General features: G+C 36.5%; 2 protein-coding genes and 2 pseudogenes across 3 annotated transcripts; 1 reads left to right on the plus strand and 3 right to left on the minus strand.

Annotated features, from left to right (window-relative positions):
• Nucleotides 1-151: 151 nt before the first annotated feature.
• Nucleotides 152-3,641, minus strand: LOC127350122 (polymeric immunoglobulin receptor-like). The gene is made up of 9 exons (XM_051376397.1): nucleotides 3,536-3,641; nucleotides 2,719-3,036; nucleotides 2,276-2,572; nucleotides 2,040-2,133; nucleotides 1,741-1,817; nucleotides 1,246-1,277; nucleotides 900-936; nucleotides 657-717; nucleotides 152-503 (listed from the first exon to the last, which is right to left on the minus strand). The coding sequence occupies exons 1-8, from the start codon at nucleotides 3,579-3,581 to the stop codon at nucleotides 698-700; spliced, it is 921 nt and encodes a 306-aa protein (XP_051232357.1). The 5' UTR covers nucleotides 3,582-3,641; the 3' UTR covers nucleotides 152-503; nucleotides 657-697.
• On the minus strand, nucleotides 1,397-1,455 carry LOC127352483 (uncharacterized; annotated as a pseudogene).
• Nucleotides 1,450-1,523, plus strand: LOC127352503 (uncharacterized; annotated as a pseudogene).
• A 178-nt stretch (nucleotides 3,642-3,819) lies between the features above and the next one.
• Nucleotides 3,820-8,930, minus strand: LOC127350101 (uncharacterized). 2 transcript variants are annotated; one of them, XM_051376367.1, is made up of 9 exons: nucleotides 8,807-8,930; nucleotides 7,174-7,491; nucleotides 6,731-7,027; nucleotides 6,376-6,522; nucleotides 6,223-6,257; nucleotides 5,812-5,877; nucleotides 5,515-5,571; nucleotides 5,262-5,345; nucleotides 3,820-4,666 (listed from the first exon to the last, which is right to left on the minus strand). In XM_051376367.1, the coding sequence occupies exons 1-8, from the start codon at nucleotides 8,895-8,897 to the stop codon at nucleotides 5,277-5,279; spliced, it is 1,080 nt and encodes a 359-aa protein (XP_051232327.1). In that variant the 5' UTR covers nucleotides 8,898-8,930; the 3' UTR covers nucleotides 3,820-4,666; nucleotides 5,262-5,276. The 2 variants fall into 2 exon arrangements, with proteins under 2 accessions (XP_051232327.1, XP_051232336.1); XM_051376376.1 differs by lacking the exon at nucleotides 5,262-5,345.
• Between the last annotated feature and the right edge of the window lie 694 nt (nucleotides 8,931-9,624).

Consider the following 9,624-nt stretch of genomic DNA (forward strand, 5'->3'; position numbering starts at 1 on the left):
AAAATAGCATTTCCCAACACTGCAGATAATATACATTTCTATAACTCTACAATGCACTGATAATACCACGGTACGTGTTGCTCTTTAAATTCTAAATGCTTGCTGCTTCACAAAGCTAAAATTCAAATAAAATGATTTTGTACTCCACTACTAAGTTGTTTATCTTTATTCAGTTACATTTGACATCTTATTCTCTAAACATGCAATAGAAATGTGCATTAACATTTAAAGGAATGAAAACGGCATTTACATAAAAAAAGTTGTGAATAGTGTAGGCTGCATTAGTTTACATCCTGAAAATATTAATTAGGAATAAATTATTGTGAGTTTATGCCTAATAAATGAGAACCGTTAACTCAATATACATACACTGCAGATAAACTTAAAGACTTGCCTAAGACAATAATATTTTGCAACTACTTTATAAATGCTGAAGTGGATACAAATGCATGGAAAAGGTGAAACAACAAAAAAACTTGGTGCTGAGACAAAATCTTTTCAACCTGTTAGAGAACAAGAGAAAAATGAAAATGAGGAAGGTAGAACAAAGAAGATATGCAATGCAAAGCAAAGATTATGCAAAATTTTGACTTTCTGAGACCACCAACAAAACATGTGGAAAGTGTCAGACTGAGTTTGTGTATCTTAATATTTACACTTTGTTGCTTTAACCACAGAACTCTGTATTCCTTCCTCATCACTCTCTGAATGCGACCTCTGGGTAAAGAAAAGAGAGACAGACATGAAAGTTTCTGTTTTTGATTTTGTTTCATTATAATTACCAGCGTGGATAGTAAAAACAGTTTAAATGTAAATGTACTTATGCGTGTCTTAGCATGCTTCTGTGTATTGCATATTATGTATTGCATATTATGGTTTCAAGTTAAAAGTTACCTCACCTGACGTTTTTCTCGTGTATTTTACTTCCTCTTCAGCCTGTGTGAATTTTAGGGTCAGACAGTTTTGTTAAATTCCAGCAACACGACCATTTTTACAAGACTATAGGTTGAGTTCTGATTGTGGTTACTTAACAACAAAAAAAGTATAATATAATGTTAGTCCTGTAGTAAACATAAATAAATGGCAATGATATACTTTCTTCTTATATGGTGTCATTACCACCATCTATCTATCTATCTATCTATCATGTCATGATGCAGCATTCTCTATGATACAGTATATTGAATGATATATATATATATATAAATATATAAATATATATATAAATTAATCAGCATAATTTACCGTTGATGTGGTTGATGATTCTTTGGTCTGCTCTAAAAGAGAGAAAGTAAAACACCCATTACTGACTCTGAATGCTCATTGTCAGTAATGCACAATAATCCTCCTTTCAAACTAAATATTTCAGTCCAATTTTTATAGGGAAATTCAAGAAAAAAAAGAGGAATGCTTCAGAAATTTGTGTGTCATCCTTGCACAGGGGCCATGCTGATACAGAGAGGATTAGCATGGCCCCTGCGCAAAAGGATGACATGCAAATTCGTGAAGCATTCCTCTTTTTTTCTTGAATTTCCCTCGGGATAAATAAATAAATAAAGTATCTATCTATCTATCTATCTATCTATCTATCTATCTATCTATCTATCTATCTATCTATCTATCTATCTATCTATCTATCTATCTATCTATCTATCTATCTATCTATCTATCTATCTATCTATCTATCTATCTATCTATCTATCTATCTATCTGTATCACTTCACCATATACGATACTTACTGTGTCTTTTGACCATAAACCAGATGGATGAGGTCACCATTACAAAGAAGACCAGCAAGCTCAGACGGATGATGAAGCTGGAATAAGTGTAGCATGAAATTTTCAGAACACAATGCAAATAAAAACAAAGACAGAACATTGTTCAAATGGTCCTATGATATAGTTTAAAGTCATGGTCATACACTACACTACAGTTTTCCAAAATCCTATGAAAATATTACAGTACAAACACATGTAGAGATGGACGACAAAATGGCCACAGTTCTCTAAATACTGTATGTTAATGCAAGGCCACTAACATTGTATGTACTCCCTGAGCTGTCGGTGCTCCGCCTGTAAAGACAGAGGTGTGATGTTCAGGAATGGGTGATAAGGTGGTTACATTTCTTGTTGCTGTGGATGTGTATCAAAATAGCCATATGATTATCATGAAGTATGTCAATAATTTATGCTAATAGTATCAAATCAAAACTTTTAGAGATTGTTGTACTTGACAAGTATTTATTTATGAATTTAAATTACCTCTAATACTTACAAATGGTAGGTTTCTCAGTAACAGTTACATGCACAGGCATCTGAAAGTCTCCACTGACACACAAATACCAGCCGCTGTTCTCTGTCGTAAGGTTACTCATAGTCACATTGAAACCATCAACCTTTGAAGTGATGGTCACTCTTGTTTCAGCTATTGATCCAGACGACTCTGTCATACAGGAGCAACCCAGCCTGCACCACTTCATTTCTCCAGAGTTGCGATGGAAACAACTGATGGTTATTTTTTCTCCCTTAAATCCTGTAATCTCCTGATGGTCCACATAAAGCCTAGGCGTACCTTATGGGAAAACAAGTTCAATAGAATATTGTGGGTCAGTCTCCATGGCAAACAATGTGACCCTGAGGAGGTGTTTTTATATCAAATTGTTAAATTTTCACAGAGGATTGGAAATGTGCATAAAGATGCTTTAAGGTCTCTCTTACCTCTGGTGACTGACAGGTGAAAGTACTCTCTGACATCTGACCCTTCATCAATCTCCACAGCACACCAGTAATCAGTGTCCTCATCCGTCAGATCATTTATAGTCACAGTGAAGATTCTTTGGCTTTTGTCATCAGAGATTAAAAACTTTCCTGAACTTGGTTGGTTTGTTTTAACTGCATACGAGCAGGAGGTCCATGTATATCCTTTACACAAGAATTTCACATGGTTTATGTATTTTGACTCATAGAGACATGGGATGGTGATTGAATCTCCAGCCTTCACTGACACTTCACTGACTGTAGTTATGTTGTGAATTCCTGCAACAATACAAATACATAATCTTAATGGATTTATTCTCCAACAATGTATCTATATATATATATATATATATATATAAACTTAGCAAAAAAAGTAAGGAAATTTGTGTTTGGTAGATTATTTCTCTGTGGTGACAATGCTTTTTGGCAATAAATCTTATACTGTTGGAAAGCCTGTTTAATTCCCTTTCAAATGGTGACCCATTGGTAATGGTGATTGAATCTCCAGCCTTCACTGACACTTCACTGACTGTAGTTATGCTGTGAATTTCTGCAACAATGCAAACACTTTAATGGCATTTTATTGGATTTATTTACAATATTATTCATTCATATGACCTGCATATTGTAGACGTTCATATTAACTGCTATTAACTGTAGGCCATTACGGTCTTCAAAATATATTAAATAAAAACTGGAGGGTATTACCAACTGTCATCATTAACATCATCTGCCATAACCATTAGACACATATACACAAATGACCTTTGTGACTGACCTGTTAGTCCAGTGACGATGAGAAGAAAGCTCAGATAAACAGTCATGTCGGTGAGTGAGCAGAGTCAGACCAAACTACACGGACCAAGGAAGTAATACACTGACTTTCTACTTCCTGATTTTTCTAAATATGCAGTTGTTAAAATCTCTCTTCCTCCTGTGAGAAAGTAGCGATTGGTTGATGATATAAATATCAATGCTGCTACAGTGCACGAAGATTAAGGTTTACATTACTGGTAACTACAGTACAAACGTTTAGAACAAAAGACCAGCACTCCAAGCATATGGAATGAAATGTGTTCATTTATTAAAAGTCCTTCAATACCTCTTTAATGCCAATAATTACATTTTCCTGCTCAGAGGGTTGTCATTGCTTTAAAAGTATAATGTCAAATAAAATGATTTAGATTTTTAACAGCACTTCAGTGTCATTGTTGAAAACCACAGAATCTTAATTTCAAAACCTGTGTTTCTGACTTGAGGAGAGGAAACTCTGTTTTCCTGCTCATCGTACGACACGATACACTGCAAGTTTGTTCTTTCAGCTTTATTCAATCATATATTTTTGAAACATCTCTTTATTGTATTTAAAAAAAGGAAGCCAATCAGATGAATAACGATGACCAACAATCATAATCTGAACAATTACAAAACTAATACAACAAAACCAAACATAACATATATATACATATATATATAAAAAAATAAAAAATGATTTATTAATGATTTATTTTCTAAACATGCAAGAAGACCCAATGTAGAGTTATTAAGTTTATTAATTAAGTTATTAGGACTCAAATCTTGAAAATTACATAAGTTAAAACACAGAGTAAATATAGTATAAGTTCCACATCTCTAAAATATGTTTCAGGATTACTTCCATTGTAAGGCTTAATACATACAACAGTTAAACCAAGATCCCGACAAAATGAAAAAAGCAGAAGGAAGTTATTGCAAAACCAAACATTAACAGATAACACAATATTACCCCACTATCGTCTAAAAAAAGTGATGGACAGACAGACAAACAGACAGACAGACAGATTCGATTTTGTGATACGGGTGACATTTACAGGTTTTCCTGGTGCTGAGCCAATGTGCTATAGGTTACATCCTCTGCTTTTGCTTAAACCTGTTGGCAAACAAAAGAAAAAATGACAATTAGGAAGAAAGCTCAAAGACTCCAGACTCAAGACTAATGGCCAGGCCACACTGCCGGTGTGAGCATTGTGTGACTGTTGCCTCTCTGAACCACTGCCGCTCTCACGCCTATGGCTTACACACAGAGAGCGTTTCTAATCTATCTTTCTACACTGAGTTTTCCTTTGATAAATACAATACAATAAAAGACTTGGTAACAAATGAATGGAGTCTGTGCGCAGACGGGCAGTGTGGATGCTCTAACCTGTTAACATTAGCTTACTAAAATGTCCACAGTGACAATGCTAACATACTGATGTTTGGCAGGTTTAGCATATTTGCCATGTTCATCATCATCCCAGTTTAGCACGTAAATATGCAAACATTTGCTAATTAGCTAGCACTAAAGACAAAGCTCAACTGAGGCAGATGGGAATGACAGCCATCTGGCCACGAACAACCAATTACTGACTGAGAGACAGACAGACATTGCCATCCATACAGCCACGCTGCCAAAGTGACTAAAGAAACGTGTGAGAAAAAACGACCCTATGTATGTGAGAAAACGTATGAGGCAGGTTTCAGACCTCCATTTGTGCCGTTTAACGTTCTACAATAACCACAGAGCTGTACAGCACGTCCACATCACTCGTTATCTCAGCATCTGACCTCTGGGTGCACAGAAAGAGAGAAGAGTAACAGAGATCAGTCTGACATTTTTGTTTCTTTTGTTGTTGCTTTTTGCTTTATTCTATTATGGGTATGGTGAAATTTAAAAGTCTATTTCATTGTACTTGTGTCTTAGTGTAGTTTTATTGTGTAACACAAGTTACAGATTACCTTGCTTGAAGTTTTTCTCACAGGCTTAACATTGCTGTATGTTACCTCCTCTTCAGCCTGATGAAGGAGCAAACCAAATATCAGTTATAGAAAGGCTATACACTTTTTTAAATAAATTAGATTAGATTAAATCAACATGACAAGCATGAACTCTCCATATAAATATTAGAAATAAAAATCAATACAATATTTGATTACACAGTTTAGTTGAGTTTGGCTATATTTTAAATAATACACATATAATATATATATATAAAATAAAAGTTCAGCTCCAATAATTTTCATACAATCCCTTACCCGTCCTGAGGTTTCCTGAGGTTTCCTGTTTTTCTTAACAGTACTGTATGTTACACCCTCTTCAGCCTGTGTCGAAGGAGAAAACCAAATGTCAGAGGACAAAAAATGAATGACTAGTATGAACCAATGACCAATAACTGGTTCATTCATTAAAACTATTACCATATTTGTTAACTCCGATATGCTCAGTTTAGTTTCTATCTGTGAATGTTAACTGTATTCTATTACAAATACACAAAGGTAATATTCATTATCAAAATAACTGTTAGACACTCATCTGCAGTGCTACTTCAGCTACAAAGGAACCGTACAGTGTAGTTTCTAAAATGTTTACTCTCTAAGTTCACTGCAGTGTTACTTAAATAGCATAGTCTCCTACTTTGAGCTGTGAAATGATTGAGCATATCTTACTGTTGTTCTGGCTGACGATCCTACTTTGGTTTGCTCTAAAAGTGAAACAGTGAAAAGTAATTTTACTGACTGTAAATGCTCAATATGAAATTATGCACAATAGCCTGAATTTTTGGCATGAATTGGATTAATCCATTTTCAGCATTGACTTACTGTGTCTTTTTAACATAAACCAGATTACCAATGTCACCATAACAGTGAAGCTCAACAAACTCAAAGAGATGATGAGGCTCTTTAGGTCAACTAGAACAAGGCTGCCTATCCCACTCTGCTGACCCTCAGTTGTGTTTAGTGTTCTATCTGCAAAACAAAAGTGAGATTCAGACTCAGGAGCGGGTGATAATGTGGTTAAACGACTTGCCAGAGTATGAATATACAGTTATCCAATGAACACCAGTAATATTACAATAATGAATCCAAATATCCGATCTATATTAAATCTAAACTTTTACAAATTACTTTACTTGACAAATACTATATTTATAATTCACAATTATTTAGTACTTACTGGTGGTAAGTTGCTTAGTAACAGTTACATGCACTGGCATCTGAAAGTCTCCGCTGACACACAAATACCAGCCGCTGTTCTCTGTCGTAAGGTTACTCATAGTCACATTGAAACCATCAACCTTTGAAGTGATGGTCACTCTTGTTTCAGCTATTGATCCAGACGACTCTGTCATACAGGAGCTACCCAGCCTGCACCACTTCATTTCTCCAGAGTTGCGATGGAAACAACTGATGGTTATTTTTTCTCCCTTAAATCCTGTAATCTCCTGATGGTCCACATAAAGCCTAGGCGTACCTTATGGGAAAACAAGTTCAATAGAATATTGTGGGTCAGTCTCCATGGCAAACAATGTGACCCTGAGGAGGTGTTTTTATATCAAATTGTTAAAATTTCACAGAGGATTTGAAATGTGCATAAAGATGCTTTAAGGTCTCTCTTACCTCTGGTGACTGACAGGTGAAAGTACTCTCTGACATCTGGCACTCCATCAATCTCCACAGCACACCAGTAATCAGTGTCCTGATCCGTCAGATCATTTATAGTCACAGTGAAGATTCTTTGGCTTTTGTCATCAGAGATTAAAAACTTTCCTGAACTTGGTTTGTTTGTTTTAACTGCATACGAGCAGGAGGTCCAATAATATCCTTTACACAAGAATTTCACATGGTTTATGTATTTTGACTCATAGAGACATGGGATGGTGATTGAATCTCCAGCCTTCACTGACACTTCACTGACTGTAGTTATGCTGTGAATTCCTGCAACAATACAAATACAGAATCTTAATGGATTTATTCTCCCACAATGTTATTTCTTGACGAGCATATTGTAGATGTTATCATTAGTTGTTTCATGTACGAGCTCATTATAGTTTGCAAACTCTATGAAATAAAAACTAGAGGTTATTACTTGACTAACGGTTATATATATATATATATATATATATATATATATATATGTAAGGAAATTTGTGTTTGGTTGATCATTTCTCTGTGGTAACAATACTTTTTGGCAATAAATCTTATACCATTGGAAAGCCTGTTTAGTTCCCTTTCAAATGGTGCCCCATTTGTAAGGAACATGCACTTGTGGGATGAGCAGCAGAGCTGAGTATGTGGGTTGCGCCCTAGAAAAATTTGCCAAATCGTCTCTGCCAATGCCAAACAGCTTATTCTGTCATTGACTCGTTTGGTGTTTGGTGGATTGGATGATGGAAGTTTGAAGAAACAAGACATATTGGCAATTTAACAATTTCACAAACAGGAGCCTCAGTAGCGTGTGGAAGAACCATACACGGCCACAACAGCCTGGCACCTCCTCCTCATGCTGGTCACCAGCCTGGTCACACACTGCTGTGGGATGGCATCCCATTCTTCAACCAGCATTTGTCGCAAGTCAACCAACGTGGTTGGGTTGGTCACTCTGGCACGAACAGCACGCCCAAGCTGATCCCACAAGTGTTCAATGGGGTTGAGGTCAGGACTGCTGGCAGGCCATTCCATCCTCTCCACTCCCACATTCTGGTGGAAGTCTCTGATAAACCCCGCCCTGTCGGGGCGAGCGTTGTCATCTTGGAGGATAGAGTTCGGTCCCAGACTGTGGAGATATGGGATTGCCACTCGTTGCAGAATCTCATCTCTATATCTCTCTGCATTGAGATTGCCTCCAATGATGACCAGCCTCAGTTTTTTCCAGTGAGGGAGATGCCGCCCCACACCATCACACTGCCTCCACCAAAAGATGTTATTCTATCGGTGCAGCAGTCAGCATAGCGTTCTCCGCGTCTCCTCCACACTTTGACCCTACGATCCAACTGCCATAGGCAGAATCTGGACTCATCGCTGAACATAACGTTCCTCCACATGTTCAGGTTCCAGTGCACTTGTTGCCGACACCAGCGCAAACGGGCCTGACGGTGAAGGGCAAGGGAACTAAACAGGCTTTCCAACGGTATAAGATGTATAGCCAAAAAGCATTGTTACCACAGAGAAATAATCTACCAAACACACATTTCCGTACTTTTTCTGCTATATAAGACATACACACAATTATAAAATGATTTATGTGACTGACCTGTGAGTCCAGTGAGGATAAGAAGAATGCTGCGGTGAAGAGCCATGTTCGTAAGTGAGCAGTGGAAACAACACGCACCAGTGCGCTGCATAACTGACCAATTACTTCCTAATTTTCCTTATCGCAGCATTGGTCTTCCTCCTACTGTAGGGAAGTTGCCTCACATTGGTTAAATTGTGTATTTAAATAGATATGCAGCTAAAGCGTACTGTCTGAATACCATTTACTGTAGACTGGGTTCCACTAAATATAACATTTCAAGATCAATTCAATTTTATTTGTATAAAGATCAGCATACATAGCACGTAGAAATACACATTGTAGAAACACAGAATGGTGATAAGGTGACACACCTTGACTGGATTGTTGAAATCACTGGAAACGGTATATCTACAGACATTTCTTACACTTAATTTCTTGACTGCAGAGTTGCCTGGCTTTAAGGCTTTTCTCATATGTTTAACATTATAATATGTTACTTCCTCTTCAGCCTGTGTTAAAGGAGCGAACCAAATGTGAGTGGACTCTAACCTTGCTCTATGCAGTTGTATGCAAAATACATGAATTAGAACACAACTATGATATATTAAAAATATGCCAGTAGGCTTTTGTTTTAAGAGCAATCCAAATGTCAGAAGACTGAAAATAGTTTCTGAGGCACTGAATTTTGCAATAAACTGCTTATTTTATTGTTATTACTATGTTTGTTAAAATAGTAACCGTTTTTATACAGCAAATACAACATGATCAAAGGAGCATTTACTAAACTAAGCTCCATATTAGTCATCACATGTGTATGTAAATTTAAAAAAGTTGGT

This window comes from Dicentrarchus labrax, unplaced genomic scaffold (assembly GCF_905237075.1).
Source record: "Dicentrarchus labrax unplaced genomic scaffold, dlabrax2021, whole genome shotgun sequence".
NCBI lineage: Eukaryota > Metazoa > Chordata > Actinopteri > Moronidae > Dicentrarchus > Dicentrarchus labrax.